The sequence below is a fragment of the Gambusia affinis genome, linkage group LG01, assembly GCF_019740435.1.
Source record: "Gambusia affinis linkage group LG01, SWU_Gaff_1.0, whole genome shotgun sequence".
Taxonomy (NCBI): Eukaryota; Metazoa; Chordata; class Actinopteri; order Cyprinodontiformes; family Poeciliidae; genus Gambusia; species Gambusia affinis.
Genome location: NC_057868.1, coordinates 9276098 through 9300616, shown reverse-complemented (window position 1 = coordinate 9300616; position 24519 = coordinate 9276098). Strand labels below are relative to the sequence as shown.

At 38.2% G+C, this 24519-nt stretch overlaps 1 protein-coding gene across 2 annotated transcripts in view; it reads left to right on the top strand.

Annotated features, from left to right (window-relative positions):
• Positions 1-24519, top strand: part of pex14 (peroxisomal biogenesis factor 14) — a 61418-nt gene that overhangs the window by 28333 nt on the left and 8566 nt on the right. The window contains exons 4-7 of one of the 2 annotated variants that reach the window (XM_044123193.1): positions 4599-4724; positions 9309-9385; positions 11947-12049; positions 18616-18713. In XM_044123193.1, coding sequence (XP_043979128.1) covers positions 4599-4724; positions 9309-9385; positions 11947-12049; positions 18616-18713 — 404 coding nt within the window. Of the gene's footprint in view, positions 1-4598; positions 4725-9305; positions 9386-11946; positions 12050-18615; positions 18714-24519 lie in introns of both variants that reach the window. The other variant, XM_044123185.1, reaches the window with a different exon arrangement.

The window sequence follows — 24519 nt, the reverse complement described above, 5'->3', positions numbered from 1 at the left end:
TCATATCAAATTAAATATGGCAGACCTTTACACCTCTAGAAAACAAAATGGTAAATTGAAAGCAACTGTGTATATATATATACATATATATATAAAACAAGAAAACAATGGATTACGGTAATAAAATAAGAAAAGTATATTCACAACTAATAAAAGTAAGTTAGTACTGCTACTTTTTTGGCAATATTTCTGCTTGTGTCCACTTTTACTTATTTATTGTTTGAAATTATAAACAGCTGTGTTAAAAAAAAAATAAAAATAAAAATCAGAAGTTTATAAGCCAACTCTGGCCTCAGAATCCAATTTAAATGCTGGTGGTTTGGTAAATAGCCCACTTTAAAAATGTGATTGAATTCAGTGGTTGTGACATTAATCCTAAAGTTGCAGTGTTTAATATTAACTAGTGTACTGAAGTAACCCATCTGATAATGGGTAATCTATTTTCAGAGCAGTGCTTGCTTTTGTTTCTATGGCTCTCTATGAATATGCTGACATATTTGGTAACAAAAGTAAACTTTTAAGTTACTTTAATTATTATCACAATAGGTATCACAAAGTGTTGTGATAAAAGCAGTTTGTTTTTGTTTGTTGGTTCTTAAATTAGCTCCACATTAGTTAGTATTTCTAGTTTGTCTTGTAAAAAAAGTTTGCCAGTTTGTTCCCCAGTAAACCATTACTTAGAGCAATACCGTTTAATTTAGATAAAGTAAAGAATTATTGTATTGGAGGGAACATTGGCCTATAAAATACAGTCCATTTTGTACCCATAGAAAATTCTATTTTACATTTGAATGCCTTCCTGATTATTATTGTGTTGAATAAATGATACTAATAGATTTCACCCTGAGAGGAATGCCGATAGTCCAGGGACAGGGGGATTACAGGTGGGCTTTTTGTCTATTACCATACCTGGTATGAAGGTAAGGGTAGGGTTCATCATCCCAGATATTAATAGGATGTTGTTTGTAAGTGAGGTTATGTGCCTCACCTCTCGGACAAAAATGACAATGACCAAGGCCTGTGAGGAAGGCAAAGGGATTGATGTGGTTATAAATTACTCCACGGCGCCACCTAGCCGAGGCCTTGCCCACTTTGTCATCAGTACAAGGCAGTAAAGCAGGGAAATGAGAGCAGAGTCATATTTTTAATACATAAATGAATACTCTATGAGAGTGGTCATTATTTAGGGCATGGCATTTTCAAGCGGTTCTACAGAACCAAACGACTTGTATAATCCCCCTCGTCACGGCAACGTGAGAATCTGGCTGAAGTTTTCTTTAATAACCCATTGACCTCCATCTATTTATGACCCCCACTGCCATACTTTTATTTTTTTTAAATATGATATTCAAAATGCAAGTAATTCTCACTCAAGGGCAAATTCATGCTCCACGACTTGGAGGGCAGCAACAAAGGCATTCACCTCACAAAATATTTTAGTAAGCAACTTTTATAATTGGCTGTCCGAGCTGGGTCCTGACCCATAAACCCTAGAAGTGCCAAAATCGGAGAAATAGATTTAATGTTAGAGCCTTGCTGCCTCTTTGCCCTTAAAAGATGCCCAGGGAATATGAGCCTCTGAAAATAGAGCTGTAAATAACCTGACGAGCAATGGGTTTTCCTTTAAATAAATACCGATCAGGTTTATGTTGAAAGACAATAGAAAACGTTGCCCAGATATGCAGTTTACAGTATTTATAGCTGTAATATCGAGGTGCCAGCACCGTAATTTCATGCCCCAATGAGAATGGCAAGGTCAAAGCAAATGCTTTGGCAGAGCATCTGCTAATACGGTGACTCATAAACAGGCACTACGTGTATCAGGTGCAGCAAATAATACAGTATAATGAAATACAGAATAGCTTTCCATTATTGTTCTTTTTTTTTTTATGGTGTCGTCATTAGGTATAATTTATGTCTTAAAAATTCATCTCCCCACAGGTCGATCTGAAATGGGGGTCCAGGGGTCATTCCACAGGTTTTGGAACCCATAATAAATCCCCAATCCCTTTTTTGTCTTTTCCTTTTATATGTAAAACTCACTTTCACCTCGTTCCTTTTTCTTCTGGATCTAAGGCTTCTTTTATTTGTTGTGGTCCTCCTCTCAGCAAATAGGCAGATCAGAGCCTACAACCAATTTGGTGAGCTGTAGTTTAACTTGAAAACAGGAATTTCCATCTTTTAGATTTTATACTTCATAAAACTGCAATGCAAACATCAAAGATGGCGATGACTATTAAAATGTACATATATTAATCTCAGTAGCGGCCCAATTGCACAAAAAAAAAAAAAAAGACCTTACGTTTCAAGGAGAAACTGATTGTCTTTTATGCTATTTCTTCCCTTTATTTGGGTAAGCTGAGATCTCACTCAATAGTCTGTCACCATGCAGTCTGCTGTGGTCAGATGAATCAGGAGTCCAGGGACACATTATTGCTTATTTGACTGTGCAGTCTCAGTACACAAACTCAGCACATGACTTGCGCCACTTCCTGGCACTAAAGACCTGCTGTGAACTGCAGCCTTGCCAAGATTTTCATTTAGTTATCCAACAGTTTTCATGATCAGTCCTGTGTGAATTTTTAATAGGTGACCAGAGATCATTTATTGGCGTAAGTTGTTTTGGAGATTTATGAAGCAAGTTGATTTTGTGCATTTTTTTTTATTAATACAAAGAGAAGATAAAATTGTTATTATTATTATTATTATTATTATTATTATTATTATTATTATTATTATTATTATTATTATTATTATTATTATTATTATTATTATTATTTAAAATTAAACCCAATATTCTGACTAATCTGACACTGAAAACAGTTTGGATTTATTAACAGATATTCTCATTGGAGAAATTGATTAGTAAATAAGTAATTTATTCAATAATGTTAAACTGAATGATAAAATATTTTTGCTTTGGGCTTTTAAAGCCACACCTACATCAACAAATGTTCTTGAGAAAAACGATTAGAATTGTTTTAGGACATTTATGAAATTTTGTTGTTCCTCGAGAATTATTCTAATTGAGTAAAACAATTAGAATTGAACCATTTTTTTCAACAGCACAGATGTTTTGATCCAACATGATTTTCTTCACAACAGCATTCTTGTTTATAAAGATATGAATTTATGTTATTATATATATTCTAGAGCTGGTAAATATGGAAAGAAATCCTATCACAATAACATTTTCATATCAGTCAATATCAACATCGAGTCACTATTTCTATAAATCTTTAATGTTCCCTGGAACTATTAGGTGAGAATTGAAAATACTACAATTTAATTTTTTATTTGAAAGACTTATCTTTCATATTTTACAGTTGAACATGTCATAAAACATCATATAAGTGCTTTGAATAAATAAGATGTGTATTTTAAACTAAGGTCTTCAAGCCCTACAGGGGATCAGAACAAAAACTGATGGTCTTTGTTGATGGCAAAAATAAAAAAAAGCATTGGAATGTAAGTGTGTTGGTCTTTTAAGATTAAACAATGAAAAAAAATTTAACTAAGTAAAAAAAGTATTTTTTGTGTAGTACAGCATATTAAAATCTCAGTCAATTGTAAAAAAGAAAATTGCATCCGATTCCTTTTGCATTTGCTTACTGTTTCCCAGTGGATGAAGAAAGATGTGTCGATTCTCTAGATCATCAAAGACTACTTTAAGAAATCACTCCATTCTTTATTAAACAGGAAAAAAAAAATTTTTTGAAGCTCCACATTACTCACACCCTTTTAAGCAAAATCAAGAAGGACTGCACAGATTTTATTTATTGTTCTTATTACGAATCAAATATGATTCAGTATTTTGGAACTAGGCCTAGATCTTGCTTGTTGTCTATAGCTTCCCTTTTAATTGTTTTATTATAAATGGGTTAACGTTGTTTTTAATATAGTTTTATCATAAGTTGCGTAATTATTTCCCTTTGTTTAGACCAAGATACTCATTAAATGATGAGACCCACAGCAATGGCAGCATATGGTAGCTGAAATAAAATCCTTTCTTGCCACAAAAGGAAATGTTCATATTAGATTTTTTTTTTCTCCTCCTCCTCTCTGATTCTCCATCTGGGAGCCCTTTGCAATTTAATCATCACTAAAATCATTAAAAATATCTGAAGATTAAATTATATTGGCATTTGCAAAATTATGTAATACATTTACATTACAATGAAGAAATTAAAATAATGCATTTTCGCTGTCTGGGGTGTAGGAAATCTCCACATGGGAAATATAACTGAAGAAATGGACAGACTCTTATTTTCTTTGCCTTTGGTGGCAGTTAATAGGGTAGCAGAGGTTCAGGTTTCATTGTGTGAACCTTTCTGCACTTCCTTTGATGGATGTCCCTAAAAGTCTCGATGGTCTCTCTGAATTATAAAATGAAAACACATTTTTGAGGAGCAGGGCGGGTTCAGTTGGAGGAGATTTGAAATACTCTCTGAATTGTACTTAAAAGATTTGTTGGAAGCTTGGGAAGTATATAAAGTTGGATTATTATAGCAAAGGAGCCATTTGGTTATTCCCCTTAATGTGCAAACGTTGAGCGTGCTTCGAATGTCTTCAAGGGTTCATTTTCTTGTTCATTTCAGGACTCACTGACGAAGAGGTAGAGTTGGCCATCCAGCGCTCTGGCAGCACGGAGGAAGTCCTGCCTTTGAGCCCTGTGGGACTCCCGACTCCACCTTATGCAGCTCAGCTAACTCCTGTACCACCCAGTAAGTACGTCCTGTGGGCCATTTTTTCCCCCTATTAACTATTGGCTAATAATTTAGCATAAAGTCAATCAGAGATGCTCAAGTCCAGTCTTCAAGAGTGACTATCTCACAATTTTTAGATGCCTTCCTTCCCCAAAACATCTGAATCCCATCGTAACATTCACTTTTTTACCTCAAAAAGAAAAAAGAAGAAGAATTGCAGGTGGCTGATATCTCTCCAGATCTGTACTTGGACACCCTTCCAGTAGCAGATCAACTGAATTTTTGGGGATTTTCTTTACCCATGAATTTAGTCCGCTGAATATAATTTTTCTAATCCTGCAGCAACTTCTTTTGCTCTTCACTTCTCTTATTTTTTGAAAAATTCATTATACGGTCTGAGGACTGAACAGACAATGAGTCAAAAAAATAAACATAATTTACTCTACATCAAAAAATACAGCTTATCTGTGCTTTTTAAAGATTTGGCAACCTTCTCATATTAGTATTGCACAGGGGACTATTAAGTAGGGAAAGCAAAAAAATATACACCATTTGGTTTAGATTACCTTCAGACTACACTTCTTTTGACAGCGAACCAAACCTGGACAATACCACGCTGTTATGACAGCTGCTCATTTTGCATGCTATCGCTGCTACGCATGAAAGTGTGGTAGGCTGTTTTAACATTTTATTAAAAACTCACCTATTTCATTTTGACTCCCATTCAACTTGAATATCTCTGTAGTGGCTGTTTCCTTTTGTAAGAATTAAAGCTCCTCTCTTCACATCTTCATTGTAGAGAGGAACAAAGTACTTGTTGAACAGTGCACCTGCCTTCCCAGTACACATAAATGGGAAATGTGGCGTCCCAGAATGCTATTTGAACAAGCTGTTCCAAGATATCAAGTCAGATATCCACTCTGGATATCTGAATATTGATTTTAAGTAGAACAAGTTGCACTGGATTATTTGTTTTTCTTTAAATGTTGTCCCAGACTACTAAATGTTACAATGTCTTGCCATAAGCGAGTCAGTGAGGCTACCACCTTGTTGCTCTGTATGCATTAGACAGATGCTGCAGTACAGGAGGAAACAAGCAGAGCAAGATCGAATGACTTGCTGATGTGGCTGAAGAGAATTTAATTAATCTGAAATGAAGACCAAAACTGTTCATACTGCTAGCAGATTTAGCTTCAACTTAAATTTGACATTTCACCAACATGTTTGTTCTGACCAGAAGGGATAGTAATGCTTCGGAGAGGCCCAGCAAAAGGCCTGACTGAATCTGTTGAACTAAATATTAGGGTAATGGCAAAGAGGATCTTGCATTTATTTTTGGGAAGAGTATTAATAATTTTTGATATGCCATCTGTTTAAATAAAATGTTATTCAGCATTAATACTAAATTTTTAGTGTTTTGTTATCATTTGATGCTTTCTAATCAGAAACAAACCTCTTGGTTGAATGAGAAGAATAAAAAAAAAAAAACCTCTACAAGGGGTATGAATAATAGTGGTCTATTTCCAGTTAAGAACAGGGAACATCACATGCTCTCTTTAATTCACTGGGTAGTCTGCTTGCATTTCACACTGTAAGGAAACTGCACCACTTTTTTGTGTGCTTGTGCACCAGATTTCATTTTACTCTTTATTCCTAGTCAGACTAATCAGATTAACTAACCTGTTTAACTTTGACCAAACAGCTCTGTTGTCCTTAGAATGCCTGGCTCATTGCAACTGGATCCTAACCAACTTATAAGTAGTTAAAAACTCTCACAGTCTTGTTTGTGACTTTTATATTTAGGTACACTTTCTTATTTCAACTAAATCAACTTGTTTTTTGTCTAAGTTACAAAACTTGTTAGTTTTTTCTTCTGCTCATTTGCTGTTACAGATGTCCCATTCAGCTTTAATTTATATACTGAAGTTATGTAGTTAATTCATTGACCATAATTTTAAAGACAAATGGAACATAACATCGCACATACGAAGCCCATGACATCCCGCAGCGTTCCATTTCTGTTGGGGTCCCAGCCTGGCAAGACCCTACACCACAACCTGTATCTTTATTACTTCAGGAGGTTGTGAATCCTCTGTCCACTGATTTCCCAATGCAGAATGAAGTCCGCATAATGCTTAACCCATATGACAATGATTCCAGATGTATTCCACCCTCATTTATTACCACACTGTCCTTGACTCCTCGGCATCTCATGTTTTGTAATGAAAGTGATGTTGATGGGATGGCCATGTAGTTAGGGAGACTCGCAGCTCTCCGTCCGTAGTAGGGGGGTTTTATATCAAAACGGCTATAAGGGAGCTGCATAATGAGGTGAGAGCTGGTCGTCTTGTATGGGGGGTCATGCTCAAAAGAGGGGGCTACCTGCCTCTGATGTCCTTCTTATGGGGACGGTGCACAGGGACCCGCATCCATCTCTGTCGCAGTAATGGATACTCTGATCTCTATTTCCACACAGTAGAAGGACAGGAAGGCCTCCACTGAACCCAATAAATTTGAGAGGAGATTGGAAAAACGGGGGATGGAGTCCACGGTTTCACAGCCTAAGTGACCAAATAAAAAAGAGGAGGATGGCAGTGTGGAAGTGGGAAAGAAAGGGGGAAAGACAAAGGAAGAATGAAAAGCCCTAAAGCAGAGGGGGTAAGAGCAATGGGTGAGCCCTGGTGATGCATTCAGGCATCATCAGGGTCAACAACCCATCCCAAGGACTTTCAGGCCTTTCATAAGCCTGGTATTCTGGGATGGCTGACAGTCTATCCCAGCTTTAATGTTGATGAAGCCCCAAATTTATATGGTTATCATATGGATGATTTAAAAAAAAAAATTCAATGGGAAAGGTTAGAGGTTCACCGAATAGCGCTGCAGCAGTGAAACATAACCTTGAGGCAGGAAAATAAAACGACATTCACCCTGAAAATATACCATACATTTCAACCTGAGAGGGTCTTCCGTTTTATTTGCATGTAAAATCACAAGTGCTAAGGCAAAAAGATCAATGTAGTTTACTCACTTCAAGCCAGTAAACATGCACCACATAACCCATTAGGTGAAATCAGACTTGTAATAGAATATCTATGGTGTGCTTCAAGTGGGGTTAGCCTCAAATAATTTGTATTCATTTTTCCCTCGCTGGAGTAAATAAAAGAAAAACTCGCATGCTTCCTCTAGACGTGTTGCTTAGTGACATTTTCAGTTGAATGCCTCTCTTAAGTGGGGAATTTCCACCTTGACAGGCAGTTGGCCTACCCAGATGACAGCTTGCACAATGACACACTTTCACATCATCTGTCATTCAGCAAGACAGTCAGCTTCAAAATGCACAGAAACACTCTTTTATGTTTTTGTTCATCTTAGGTGCTTTCTGTGCAAATACTGTTTATACTTAAAAAATATTTCATTCTAATCACCACAGCTCATCAGATACTCCATTTAATCATGCTGCAATTCTTTTCTAATATTTGGTGTTGGTGACTTTTTTAGTCATTCAATGCTTATTAAGTTTGATGAGAATTTTAATTTATAGTCCAAGAAAAAACAGCAAATAACTGTTGAAGGATAAATGGTTCATAACATTACAAATACAATCTAAAAGTGTCTTCCAAGTCAGTACTTTGTAGAATCACTTTTTTTGGCTACAATTGAAGTCTTTTGGAGTATGTCGGAACAGTCGTTACACATCTAGGTATTGATATTTTTGCTCACCTGCCTTTGCAAAAAACAGAAAAAAGCTTAAGTTCAATTAGATTGAATGTCTTTCCACAGGTTCTTATTGAACTTCCTACAGAAGGAAGGAACACCATTATTATTATCAGCATTATTCTGCCTCCACCATGTTTTACTGTGTAAATCTATTTTCGGGGCAATTTGCAGGGTCCCACAGGTTATCCCACTGATTAGTTTGCATGCAAACTAATCTTTGCATGCAGAAGCTAACTTTTGGTCTCATCTGACCAGAGATCCTTCTTCCACATATTTCATCTTTTCACTTGCTTCTTATGACTCCTCCATACAGACCAGATCTCACAACTAATTCCAGTAGACAGATTCTCACACTTGAGCCATGGATTTGTGCACAGTCGCTTGACTGCTTGTTTGATTAATGCTCCCCTTGCCCTAAGTTAGATAGACTACTATATCTTGGTTGTTTTTCAGAGATGCCATATTCAAATAGTGGATGGAAAAGAGCTTTGTGACATATTGAACACTTGGAAGATCATTATATTACCTATATCTACTTTAAACATTATTCCTGACCTGTCTGCGGGGTTTGTTGGTTGTCATCATGCCATTTGTTCACTAATGTTCCTGCAGACCTCTGACGTATTCGTAAAACACACAAAAATCATGCATATATGCTGGGATTAAACTGCAGAAATTTAGAAAACAGTGTGGATCCAATGTGACAAAATGCAAAAATGTCATTTCTTTCCGTGTGAAAGTATTTCTTTCCTTTCCACTTTATATATGCCCTTATATTTTGGATATAATATAGTTTGTTGTGTCTAAAGATCAGTGTTTAATCTCTCTTTTCCCCCTTTTTTTATTTATTTATTTTCCTTCTATTTTCTATTTTATTTCCAGCAGGCTACAGATGGAGAGACTATGGAGCGCTCACCATCATTATGGTTGGCATTGCATTTGGCTTTCATCAGCTTTACAAGGCAAGTCCCACCACAGCATAATGGCCGTTTCCTTCCTCAATTTTATATCACAGTAAAAGCTCGACAAACATATTAGCAGGCTCCACGCTGCATGTATCTCCTCTCCTTCATATTGCATTGAAATATGTTCACATCAGTCTATGACGAACTGAAGGCGCCACTGCAGCACGCAGCATCATATTCCGGACTTGTTTTTGAAGTAACCATGCTTGACGTCAGAGCATGATCTCATTCTATCCTCTTATTTTTCCTTTGAAAAGTGTATTTGCCAGCACAGCACAGAACTTGTTTTTTGGACATATTACAGACTAAAATAAACCCCCTGATTTTTATTGGGCTTGAACATGAGCTCATGAGGTTCCTTGTCCACAGTGACACTAATCCCACAGTGCTTGTTGTACTCTAACTGACATGTGGAAACCATTAGTCGAGTTTTAAAAGAGGCCACGAGCCCTAGCAGCAGTTTCAGACCTAGATGACAGGCAATTCCACTTTGTGTGTGTTGGAGAGAGAAACAGAGGACGTAAGATGGCACATACAGCAAAGTTTTCTTCAGACGCCTTTTCACTCTCCCCGCAGAGTGTTTTGTAAGGCTGCATGAGCACATTCCTGATCTTCTGTGTCTTCAGGCAAAAAAAGCACACACAGTCCCAGCCCACAGATTCCTACATGGAGAAATGCTTCCCTTGTTTGGTAGGTGGGAATCCCTGGTGGGATGGCACAGGTTGCTGTCATGTCACTGTAGTGTAGCGCCAGTCGCACCATATGTCCAAGATTCTGTGCAGACTTTATTTATGTTATGGTCTGCCTTGTAAACACCACACTCACAGCAACCCACTCATTAATTACCATGTGTTGACACCTTTTTAATCTTTTTTTTTTTCTCGAAAAAGTGTTTATTACTTGCACCGATGTGGCATCCTGCCTCTTGAGACGGAGAGAAAACCCGGCCAAGAGTCTGAAACTGGGAGTTATTCTTTTTCCTCCACTAAGTGTGTGAATTGCTTTGCAAAAGTATTCGTACCTCTTTCATATCTTGTTTTCACATTTATTTACGATACAATTACACTTCAATGTATTTTACAGAGATTCTCTCTGTCAGACCAACACAAAGGGGTGCATAATTGTCAAGTGGAAGAAACATGGGTTTTAAACAGTTTTCACAACCTAAAATCAGGACATTTTTGTTGTGTTTGCATTTTCTCCTTATGCTAATTCTCCTAAGTAAAATCTAATGCAACCAATTGTCTTCAGAAGCCACCTGGTTTCAGAATAGTCTGTGAATAATTTCATTTCAGCATAAATCTGGCTGTCCTCTGAAGCCCTCAAATGGCATTACAAAGACCAAGCAAACAGGTCAGGGAGAAAGTTATAGAGCTTTTAAATCGGTCGGCTCAGAAAACAATGTCTCAAACTTTGATCGTCTCATGGAACATTGTTTAATTCATCATCAGGAAAAGGAGAGAGTTTAACAAAACTACTAATCAATATAATATAATATCTAATCAACATAATATAATATAATATCTGGTCAAAGCGACATGCCAGGCAGAAGGAACTTTATTAGAAGCAGCCAAGTGGACAATAGTTGCTCTGGGGAAGCTGCAGAAATCAGTTACCAAGATGGGTATTCTTCTTGCTGTCAACAGGCTGCCCTTCATACAACATTAGCAAGAATAAAGGAATTGTTAATAAAAGAAGCCACAAGAAGTAGTGTTTGTAGGTTTGCAGGGAACACAGCAAAAAATAAACTTAAATTAAACTTTTTGGCCTAAACTTAAAACTTGCCGCTATAATTGCAATGACATTTGTTTGAAATATGTTTCTTCTAATACAATTGACTCAGGGAGGATTAAATGCAGATGCAGATTTTTATTTGTATAATTTTTTTTATATTGCATTTTTGCTCTACTTTGTTTTGGTCTGATGCTAAAAATTAGATTAGAACCTATATGGTTGTGACTGGCTTAAGGTTCAGGGCACACGAAAAATGTTGTAAGACCTAGATAGTATCAACATTCAGGGTTAACAGATTCAGTGGAGAAATAAAGAAGACAATGTTGGCCTCACAGTGATTAGCAAATGCCTTCTTGTGCCTATTAAACATTGATATTATTCATTTTTGTGTTTCCTGCAGCAGAGAAATGATTATCTTGATACTGTTGGTTACTATTTTCAATTTCCATCAGTGTGTTTTTCCAGACATGCAATAAAAGATACTCATACACGATTTGTAACCATTTTCCTTTTTATTCATTTGCCTATCAAATTACGTAATTGAATAATCATCTATTAAGGTTTCTGATTGATGCTCAAACTTACTAATGATTGGAACAATAAATGTATGTAACCACCTTCATTAACAATCATTAACAGCAGCTCTGACTCTTTGCTGTTGAAAAACACACAAAGTTACATAGCAGCTTTGACAACCAGCCTTGTATCCAATCAGCAAAACCTTCTTTGACCTAGCATATGGAGGTGGCCTTGTCTTTTTCCTCATCTTTCTTCTGCTTTCCACCAGAGAGAAGTGTAATCTTGTGCCATGCTTTTAATTGCAGAAATACATCCTTCCCCTCATTATGGGGAGCCGAGAGGACAAGAAGCATCTGCAGAGGATGGAAAGCAACATTGCAGCAATGAGTGGCACGCTGACACAGACAGGTGAAGATTAATATCTTCATCACTTTCTCCCTCCTTAACATTTTCCCTCATTTATCTGTCGCCAAAATCGGGGGGCCCCGCACGTTTTTAACAAATGACGCCGCTGTCATTTCGCTTTAATTTGAAATTGCTTGTTTACTGTCAGGCTCGGGCTCAATTAATTACGTTTCGCTGAAAAGCTCTTAACCTCGGAATATTAATGAGGAGTTGGGAAATGACAACTTTTCTCAACCCCTCCGCCCGCCCCCCTTCATTCACCACCCACCCGCCACCCCATCTTCGCAACAACCTCACCCCCCCATCCAAAACCTCCGTCGCCATCATTGTCAGCCACCCTCTCCCCTGTAGGTGGGCTGAAAGTTCATTTTAATTTTGTGTGTGTGTGTGTTTGCTTTTTATTTTTTTTATTTTTTTTTCGGGATTTGTGTGCACAGCTCGGCACTGTGTGGTGTCTGGGCTCAGCACTGGCCCCAGTGTGATTAAGTGCACGGTGACAGGTGCGGCTCCCGTGTTGGACAGGTGAGGAATCTCAACCTGGCTGTCAGACGGGGGAGGGGGGAAGAGAGAGATGAGGGGAGAGAACTGCTTTTCCAGCTCTTTGTCAGTATAATTAAAAATCCAGGGAGGCGTAAATGAGAGATGCACTCTGAGAAACTTAGGTCTTGTTAGCGGTAGTGTTAAGCTGAAGTGTGTTTTCACATGATTCATACCGGTCCCCGGTTCATTTAGGCGGGTTAGGAGCAAAACTGTCTCAGGCAGGCGATGGCTGTTTTTGTGTTTCAATTGTCATGGCAATATCGCGTTTCATTTATGCAAAACCTTTGAAGATAGTCAAAGCACGCTTAAGTTCAGTGCCGTGACAGCGCCAGAATGGCCTTCCTTGTTACTCTGTTGTGAGGGAAAATAGTTTGTTTGGTGTTGAAAGCAGTATATTGATAGAAAAAAAAATTATGCATGCCTAGTCACACAACCGAAATTTCATCAAACCACGGCTTTTCAACATCGCATTCAAGCTCAGGATTTTGACTATGCAGATAAATGATGCGAAAATAGGCATGGCTCGACGTTAATGTTAAATAAAAATACCACACTTTTATTCTACTTACACAAAGGTGTTTTTTTCCCTAATGTGTGTTACATAATTGATTCTATTTGGTTTTTCTGAAATATCAAAATATTCAATCTTAAATTACAATAATGTTACCTTTAAGACTAACTTTTGCACATTTTGTTTTTGATACATGGATATAAAAACAAAACATGGAATAATCTGGTGAATCTAGTAGAACTCAAGTGGTTCTTTTGTTGAGTGTTTAGTCCATTTGTCTTTTGCTGGTCTAACAAAGTGCAGACAGATCTGCTAGCTCACAACTCATGAATGTCAGTGGTTTTTGGGCGGGACAGGAAGATATCCAAACAGCCAGATTCTTTTTCCTTAGGTAAAATAAAAGTCTGAATCCCTCTTTCATCCAGCTCAGCAGCAGCAGTATAAGTGGCAGCCCTAACTACTTGGAGCTCAATGTAACTGGAAAAATCTCCCACATTTTCTCTGATATCCCATTAAAGAGCGTTAGACTATAAGGACAGTCTGGCAGACAATTTTAGTGGCTTTAGAACTGTAATATTTTTTAAAACTTTGGTTTACCTCGACATAGGCCATAAAACATATCCATAGAACAATGAAATTTAATATGACAGATTACTCAGCAAGATGTTAAGGTTTGGAAAGCCTGGTCAGTCTGATCTAGCAAGAAAGAGTCGGTCAACCGAGCCTATTTTCCTTTTGGGATCAATAAAGTTGACTCGATTTTAGTCATTTATTTGTTATTTAATGAGATTTGGGAAAAGAATGTAATGCTACATGTCATAAACTGGCAAACTGTCTAGGATGTACTTTGCCTCTCTCCCAACGACTGCTAACAATGGGTACTGAGCCCTGTGGCATATTTACAAGTATTAGAATCAACTTTATTTACCAAAACTATATGCATTTACCAAGACTGTATGAAAAATAATTTCAGTTCAGTTTTACACTCTGAGTGTACAGACATTAGGTGTAAATTCATAAATTGTAGAGGAAATGAAAGATAAACAAACTGTGTGCACATGTAGATGTGTTTCTGTTGTTTTTGTTACATGAAGAAAAAGTGTGTGGGGGGGAAGAACATTGGGTATTTTGTTTTCAGCAAAATAGCTGACTAGTCATGGCATTAAATGAATGGATGGTACTTCACAATCCCACATATGCATTTGAATGTGTAGGTGATGGACAGGACTCTCAGTAAATTGAAGCATTCTGGTTTTCCTCGTTGTCGGTTTGTTGTTCAAGATTTACGGCCAGTGTGGAGAGATGAAGCCTCAGGATACATTAGCTGAGATACATTACAATGCAAATGGTTTAAACCTCAGCTGATTTTTCTGTTTATATTTTGCCTTCAAGGGCCTAGACGACGTTGTTGTAATTTAACAATAATTTAAAGTGATCTTGAACAATTAGCTCTTCAAATTTTCTCAAGGTTTCTCTTTTGACTTTGGCATCTTTTTCATAAATTATCTGCCCAAACCTAAAAAAAAAATAAATAAAAAAATTAAATATATTGTGCAGAGTAAAGCACAAATAAACGTTGTTGGCCCTAAATAAGTCCATTTGATTACCTGACTGAACTGAACAATGAAGACGAACCCAAAACAATGCAAAGATGGTCTAGGAACAAAATGTGAAGACTTGGTGGACAGTTTAGATGTTTGCAAAGTGCTAACAGACTCAGTATAGGACACAGAGAAATGTTGAGATAGGAGACATACAGTCATAATCTTTTAGATGGATATTAAAAATCAACCACATTTAAATTTCCATAGCAACCAGTGTTTTGTATGTCATCTTTGTACCCTCGTGTGGGAAACTTCCACGGACTTCCAGCAGATATTTGTTTAGACATGTGGTGGACATTCCCTTGAACTTCAGATGAAAATAAATGTAGAATTTGCGTTTCCAGCTCATGTGAAAAAGGGAGAAGAAAAAAAAAAACCACAGTTGAAAATATGGTTGTTATCGTTTTATTCTGTCACACCCGTTCTATTGTTTCCTGGCTGCTCTAGGAAGGCGGAGGCGCAGGAATTCTGTGAGATGGCGTGCAAGGTGTGTCTCCCTGAATCTGATTAACAAATATGTGCTGTTTTATGGCCATTTTCTCCCAACTATGCAAACACACTTCCCCTGGCGATTTCACTGCCTATTCTTGCTACTACTTATCGTTTTTTGGAGATTTGCCAGCATGTAACGCCCTACTCAGTTTGTCAGCGAGGGCAGGATTACAGGGAATGGAGTGCTCTCATGTTTTGCCAGCGAGAAAGTGAGACTCCAATGAAAAGAAGGAACAAAAAAAAAACATTGGTCTTTTCTTCAGCCAGCATGTAGAACTAATTTGCTATGACTGCAGTAGCCAAGCTGCTATCGTAGTTAATGACTGTTGTAGTTAACAGTTGGGGAGAGGGGTTGCAATTACACTGAGAGTTTTCTCCCCCCAGCTTCCCCTTTGTCTTCCTCTCCCTCTTGCTTTCTCTCTCATCGCTGCACTGAGTAATAGCGGCCGACTGCTTCGCTGCTGCCAATTGCTTGAACCCCCCTTTTGTTAAAGTTCATGTATTTCTCTAGTGCCAGGCGCAATGAGGTGATGTATCCTTTTGAATGGGGACCACATTAGTCTTTCTCACCAGCCCCAGCTAAGAGTAAAGGGCCTTGACTCCCATTATGATTTGCCTACAACTTCACACGGACAATTAATGAATGGATCTTGGAGCTCCTTCAGCACGGCTGGGCTGTAATGGAATTGCGAGGCTGTTTGGGCACTCTTTGTTGGTGGGAGCCATATTGGTGACCAGCTGGCCATTAAAGACAGAGACAGGCCTGGACATATGTAGTGTACATTATAGCGAGGTATTTACTGAATAATTTACTGAATACACAATGCGCAGCCTCCTCGCAGCAGCTGCACATTCTCTCACATGCACATGTGCACTCACACGTCGCAGCTACTTTCTCCTTCTGATTCATGCCTGGCCAAAGTCATTGACTTTATTAATATTCTTGGCTTCAAATCAGCGATATCACAGAGGAAGAACTTGTGGATTTTTTGACGAGTATCTGAGCAAAAAATAAGCCAGATTTTTTTTTCATGAGACAATTGAAGAGTTGGACTGTGTACTCTTTGATTGAAGTGGTCATTTTATTGTTAAAGAAATGGCATTAAACGGCAATGAGCAAGGTTTCTTTGGGTTTGTTGAACAGATCAACGCGACAAAGTACATCATAAATAATCGATTAGACAATGATTTGTGTTTAAATCCTTTTCTGTTGTATTTGGGCACATTGTGTTCATATTTGCAGTGAGCATAACTTTAAAACAAGTTCAGCTCGTGGATAAACAAGAGGTCTCACTTGAAACCAAACTGTAGGTGTGTCTGCATCTCATGTAGTTTTGCTTAAAACAAGTTGGTTCTTCATTCAGTGAAGTTACTTGCAGTGAGTATAATATCCAGAAATTTTACTCAAGTGAAAGTAGTGATAGTTTGTAGTAATATTGCTTAGTTAAAAGTAGTAAGTATGGGGCAGTAAAACTACTCAGTCAATTCTTTCAAAAACATTACTCCAAGTTAGTGAAAGTAGATACCACCCATATCATATGAAGTCATTTGACACATTCAAGAGTAGGTCAAACATTGAAGCTGCAACAACGTTTACACTGAATTGCATTATAACTGACTGAATGATCTCTTTGTTTAAAAATAATAATAATAAAATGTTTCACAAAACTTAAACTGTGTTTTGAAGTAATCTCTGTTTAGAGTAGAATAATTTAGTCCCATGTTTGACTGGTCTATTTGTTTTAGAGCTATTTAGATGGAGTCTAAAGTCCTTTAAACAGTAAAACAGCACTTTACTCAAAACCAGACTGACGCTACTGTAGTCCAAGTCACTCATTAATTTTGCTAGCAAACTAAAGCTTTCTGGATCACCAAAGAGGCAAATTAGGATAATTCATGTTACACAAACTTTGACAGTCACTCAGACAACTTCTCAAGATTTTACACTTCAGATCTGTGCGGTTTACAGTTTGTGCTGACTAGACCTGTGAGGACATTTGTCAGGGACTTGGAAACGACTCTGTCCTTATTGGTCAAATTTTGGGTGTTTGTGCGTACTCTGGCGGTCTCACCGGGCAATTTAATGATACGTTACAGCGGAGCGCTAGCAATGCCCCAACAAACTGAGCACAGAAGCAATGAGAGGACTCATTGCTCGACAATTTTTTTTTATTCTCAGTACAGACTGATTCCAGTGGTACTTCACCAGCGTCGCTTCACAGGCTGCCAGAGCAAACCCCACATCTGGATAAGCCGTTCTGTGGTGTGGTGAATTCAAACACTTATACGTCTCCTCTTGGTTTAGAGCACACACCCTGTCATAGTGACACCTTTTTAAGCAGGGATAACCGCTAGTTCATTTTATATTGCTTTCTCCAGAAACGTCGGTCGTGCGCTGGCTCACGACGTGAGGGAGAAACTCTTAATTATTTGCACATTTGGTCTCTGATCTAAACCAACTTTTCTGCTCAAACTCGTATTCTGTTCCTGCACGCCCGAAAAGATGAAACATTTCAGCTCCCCGCCTTTATTGATACAGCTCCACCAGTTTAAACACAGGTGTCACTACAAGATACTAGTCTCTCTGAAAGATCAAAAAAAAAAAAATTCCTGGTTTACTCTTTTAAAAGAAGTGCATCTCTCAAGTGTGGCTCTGTCTTTTTGTCAGAGGTTGGTGTGAGAGGGGAGGGTACTTTACATCCAGCCCAGCCGACTACAGCTCGGGCTTTTAACCATGGCCTGACAACCTCAGCACTGGACCACCACAATATCTGTTGATGTTAATCCTATTAGGCTTGATTTAACACTTTACACGCCCATGATTTATATGAATGTTTATTGGTTTTCTGTAATATAATCAGCTCAGGGAAACTTAATGCATTGTTTGGTAATACATGCGTGACTGGAAGCAGGGGGTACACACACACACACACACAAAAAAAAAAACGGTGTTATTTGAAATCATACACCTTTGTCCAACACCAACACTTGAACTAATTCAATCTTCAAAGTCAATGGAAAAAGAACAATATTTATTAGGATTAGGAGGGACATTTTGTCTGGCAGCCTCCTCCAAAATGAAAGCCTTGTTGTTTTTTTTTCTTTGTTGATCGTTTGAGGATTTAAGATGCATTAGAAGGCAGTGTCTGGATGGATAATGGAAGGTTAGAGACTGTTATTTAATTTAAGTTCAGACACTAGAGATTAATACCTCCATCCTATGTGAAGCCGCTCCTTTCCCACCTTCTACCCTGACGCCTCAGAACAAAAAGATGCAACTAAAGTTACAGGGAATTAGCTGTGATTACAATTTTTGGAGTACGGCCTTGATCGGTGACACCAATTTAGCCTCGTCAGCTCTCTAAAGAAAGTAACATTTCTTTTTCGATGTCTTCACCCTCATTCTACCCGTTTTTCCACAGTCACCCAGCTACAGCAAACCCTGGTCCATATCCAGGAGCTCCTGGTCCAACAGCAGCAGAAGATCCAGGAACTCTCTCAAGAACTATCTGCAGCAGAGGTACAGTGGGCCATGTTTTTTTTGGCATCTCAAATATTTAAGGCATCATTGAGTTTACAGTCGGAAAGTTTGAGTAAAAGCACATAAAATCTGATATAAAAAATGTCTCTAGGACAGCTGCTAATATCTCTAATATTAATTTCCGTCTCCAAAATTGAGAAATTTGTCGGAAAGAAAAAAAGTGAGCATGTTGCCGAACGCGAATGGTGTTGCATATGGAACATTAAACTCAGGGATCAGAGTGTAGCTGAATAGCCACCAAATTAGTGATGGTAACATCTGGATGCTGACTCACTAAAGTGTTTCCAGTCTTCAGCTTTGGGTTGTTCTGTTCCTTAACCAAATGTCACATTCTGGGGACATTTCAAAGACAGAACCTGTTTTTAGTGGGTCTGGAGCAATCCAACCTTTTCATATGTTGACTTTCACTAAACTCATCCATGTTTCCTACATTGAAGCTCTTTGAGTGCTCTAAGAGTGCTCAAACTGTCCTTTTATGTGTGTTTTCCTATAATTTATTCAACATATTACTATTGGTAAGATTCTATGCTACACTGCAACCCATTTAAAACGTCAGTATCTAACTTTTATAGACACAAATTTAGACACACATCAGAGCCAGAAGGAAGGTCTTAACGCTGTCAGTCATGCTTGTGTACACGTGGCTTAATGTTTTAATGGCGAAGAAATAACTTACCATTAAAAGAAAACTGTTTATCCACCGTCATCACTGGTCATGTTAAGTGGACATCCGTAATGGGCTATGTTGTGCTGAACCATCTGTAGCGTAGCAGATTTCAAGGGGGAGGGTGTGATCAGCATGTGCACGAGGGTGATTAACAGCGCTAAGGCCTGGTTCTTTCTGACCAAGCGATGTATTTCTGCAGATGGAGAAGGCAGAAGTTTGATTTTTTTCACAGCTTTTCTGTCTCGTATTATACAGTCGCGACATAGTGATAGTTTCAACAAATAAGTTAAATAAAATGTTTATAAAATTAACCTACTGCAGCTTTAAGGGGGGATGTATATAGTTGAGTGCCCATGTCTCAAAAGATTCAATTTTTCATACATTTGGGCTTCAGAAAACAACTGAATGTTTGAAACCTTTAAGATTTATAAGTTTTCTTCACCTCAAGGATTATATTTTGTCTTGAATTATACTTTTTTTCAGACTCAGCTTCTCAGAACGCTCAGTATGTATCAAACCTCTCATAACTGGTAAAAAAAGAAAGAAAACAGGTACATGATATAACTTCACAAAACCTCCAGTTCGTCAATACACAAAACACTGCAGATTCTCCCATCATCAATCTTAACGCTTAAGATTGATGATGGGAGAGACGAGCTGTCTCAGGGTCTCTCTGTGCTAAAATCCTTTATACTGTTTGAGTCATAAGTACCCAAAACAGACAGGGTTATTATATTGTATATCATCAGAACAGAGGCTACAAAAAAAAATAAGGTGGATCTCATCATGAAACCATAATCTTTAACCATACTGCCTTGATTTTTATAGGCAGTTCTCTAAAATCTACTGAGGATGCTAAGTGTTTCAGTGAATCCACCTGAGTGATTGTTTTTAAAACATGTGTAGAGATGAAATGTTGCTAGATTTTTATTACCGCCTCTCATAAATCGCTTTATGATCCATCGGGCTCTAAAAATGGCCTTGAAAGAGACAATCTTTGACAATATCTTATCTCCACAGCTTGTTAAGCACGTGGGTGTATAACTGTAGCATCTGGATATCATGGGAAAACATATGTGGATGCATCTGCTCCGGCACAAATGAGGAAGAAAAGTATGGATCTCTTCCCTGGACGACGTTCATCAAAGCTCATTTTGCGCCGTTCTGAGTTCTGAGTATCTCCCGCCTGGCAGAACGCGGTGATCATCTAATTTGACCCCATGTTGGTCTGAACTGTTGAAGCTAGTTCCACAGTCAGACAAAAGTCCAATTTAAACAATGAGTTTCCTCCGGCAGAAAATAACAGTGTTTCTCTTTCCTTTTCATTTGTCATCCCTAAATCACAGATTGGATTAAAAAGTGCACTTCATTTACTATGAGTGCCTTGTTGGACAGCAGCAGTGTATAAAAAGTATATTTCCCATCAAAACACCCATTAAACAAATCATAAACCCTGCTTTATAGTCATAGTGTTGATCTTAAATTTTCCTTGTGAGTCGGCACGGGGCCCTCTGTTGTCTCAGGCCATGAGGGAAATTGGGAAATTGTTTTCAGGTCCGCGATGTTTGATGAGAAACACATGTTGGAGCTGGGGAGCTACTTATCATTCACCGTTTGTGGCTTTCAGGGTTTCGCTCCACTGTGCTGCTTAAAGTGCGCCACGCTTAGCAATTATACCTCTCAACGCGGAAATGTGCCTTTAACCCAAAACACATGGAGACTTCTGTTTCCTCAGCTGCTAAGTAAACATTTCTCATAGCTTGAAACCGCTCGCTTGCGGTGCGGGCTCACTGTCCCCAAAGCGTGGGACGTCATTACGGACGTGAGTTTAGACAGAAGGACTCGTGTCCACCCATACGCTCACCCGGAGAACACAGGCTGATGCAGCACATTTCCAGACCGAGCTGTTTTCTCACTTAGGATTCTGTGAGGACATGCTGCTGTACAGATGCTAAAAAACACATACATGTCACCTCTGGTAAATATGTGCAAATAGCTTGAATGCTTCTTGTACTGAAGCAGCATATTCTCACCCTAAAACATTTTTAAAAATCCAACTTTGAGTATATTATTCCATTGGGAAAAGACAACCCATGTTAAGAAATATTTAGCTTTAATAAAAGAAAACAATTTTTGGTGCAACCCCTTTTAAAGATGACTTAACTGAACATCTTTTTTAATGCTTTTTTTTGTTGACCATAGTTTGTAGATAATAATCCTTAACTTTTTTGTTCATTGGTATATAAAACTTACGTGGCACCCAGGCCCATTTCTTTCAGCTACTGGCCACTGAACTAAACAATGATGACCCATTTATGCTACCACCATCATAGTTAACAGAGCAGGACAATAGGATAATTAAACAAAATCTCCATGATAATCATTATGCACTAACGACACGACCGCTAGATGTTAGGCAGCATACCTGAAAAAAAGGGTTTTTCTATCACATCGTGGTCGTTTCTTGATATTCTTTCAATCACCCTGGATCTCTACTGGCAGAAGGAAACTGTGCAAAGTGGTTGCAACAAGGTTTTCTACAATTGTGCTCACCTCCAGCAATCATTGGGCATGGGACAACAACCTGGACACAAGTCCTCAGTCCATCACAGGACGTATTACTCCTGCGAAAGATGAATTCATTCCAAGATTTTTTACACATCTCTTACCAGGCACTAGAACAAATCTCTCCATCTCTGCACACCACACAAGTGTTGCAGATAGATTTGCCTTAGGAAGATCCATCTCCGATGTTACACAGCCAAGTCCATTTCTACCCCATTATCATTACAAATCTGCGTGCTAACTGTGTTTGCCCTGCTGTCTCAACTCACTGATCGTTCTCTTTATTAGTGGATACTACACAGAAGATTAGAAAACGCCTCCTTGCTTACACAAGATGAAGTGCCAGTGGGAAAGAGCATAAATAGAGCGAAATCAATTGCACTGTACCAGTGTTTCTACTCAAAAACACTCCTCTGGGGAACTCCATATGAAACTAATTCCATCATAAATATACATGTGTTACACAAAAACATACTGTCTGCCAGCGGAACAACTGTGAATTAATTTGCCTTCAGACTCTCTTAAACAAGGCTTGTTAAAGATCTTATCTTGCTGCTAATAGTCCAAAGGCATTTATCTTCATTTAGCCAGATGTGCTGCCATCCTTGGATGCTGCTGGAGTTGCTGCTATTTTCTTCTCTCCATGCTCATAAAATATATTTTTCTTCTTTTTTCCTTTTTTTTTCCTCCCCCCCCCCGAAGCACTTAGTTAACCAGCAGAAAGAGGCCGACCCCTATCACACCCAGGCACCCACCCGAGACATATTAGTTACAAGGCTTTTAAACCAGTACGGGGGGAGTCTTGCTGTGAACAGTATTTACTCAGTAAAAACACACAGCCTGGACGCACGTTGGTGGTTGATGATTTAATTGGCTGCAACTCTCTGATAGTATGTGGGTTTTCTTTGTTTTTGGAGGGGTGGGAGGTTGGCTCATTTGTTTTGCAATTACTTGTTCATGCATGATGCTTTTTATAAGGTGCATGAGAGTTTATGTTCGCCACCCTTTAGCGGTAACCTTTTGCCAAAGACCCAGGAAAAGAGAGAAAAGACAGACTTAAATTAGTTGTTTTATTTTTTATTTTTGATAGTTTCAATGCTGTTTGAAATGAAAGAGTTCATAGTTTGTATCTGTTTTAGCCAGAAGTTTAGAAAACTAAACAAATTTAGTGTAAATTTTCTAAATTTAATCAGGAATAAGGAAGTGCGACATTTCAGCATAACAATTCACGACAAGGCAATCAAACCATTTTATAAGACAAACCGGTCCAATTCATCTGGTTACCTGGAATCCTGTTTTGCCTAAATTCAGTTCAAATCAACCCAATCTTATAGCCGGATTATAATCCAGTTACATTCATTTATTCATTTGAAATGATAATCCATTGCAGTAGATCCAGTTGATCATTTAACGCCAGGCGATTTAAAAAAAAAGGCATCACAACAGTGACTTTATAGCAGTCCTGAATTTTGAACAAGCATGGTGACAGTAGAAAAAATGCAACATTCAAGTTTCACAAGTTGAAAACTAATATACAGGTAAAACAAAAAATTCATAAAATAAATGTATTAAAGGAAAAACCCCAGGAAAACTAAATTGCTCAGTTATGAAATATAAATGCACAATAATGAATTTACATTTTCAGTAAAATCATAAGTAATGATGAGTAAACACATTATCGCAGTGAATATCCTGAGAAGCCTCTCTCCTTGGCAACTGCAGCGGTTGAACCGTTTTGATCCGCGGTTGTTTAAACATCAGAAATTTCACACTAAAGTGGATACTTGTCGACACTTGAGGTGGGCCTTTTAAAGTCAACGTTCGTCAATCTTCTGCAGTCACTGATACCCCAACTCTCAGCCTTTAGCCAAGCACCTAGTGCACTTAGCACATGATCCTAACACAATGTGTGTGTAACCATGCTGACATAATGTATCTCAGAGCTGAAATCCAGTCTTGGCCCAACATTTAATTAGGTTTCTTCAGACTTAATAAGACATATGTCAGAGTTAGTGTTGTGTGACAAGCCTTGATGTGAGATATTATATGGTGCTGCTCTGTAGATAATGCACATTATAAATGTAGATGGTGCTTAATATGTCTACTTGAAAGCCTTCTTTTCCTATCCTATAAACATATAGGAACGGTCCTATTTTATTTCTTTTTAGAAACCCTAAAGTGATTCTGTGCCTTGGTCACTTTTCTTTTCCTCTGCCTTTTAAAGATATTCAATTTTATTTTTTTTTTGAAGAAGAAGAAGAAAAAAAATGAGGGAGAAGCAGAATTGAGCCTTATTATACGGGTGCCGTGGGGAGGCAAGGGATTAAGATGGTTCTAATGAGGTGACGGCTGTAATAAGAGTGTCTTTAGCAGGCCTCCAATGCACCACCTCTAGAAACACAGCTCCTTATCAGAGAGGTTTAGGAGCCGATAAGAGCCCCCCCCTAAAAAAGAGAAAAACTCCTATCGTTCGTCTTCACTTCTCCTCCTCTGCCTCCCTCCATCCGCCGTAAATGAGTCTGATCCCTTTCAGATGTGATTCAATTAATTTCT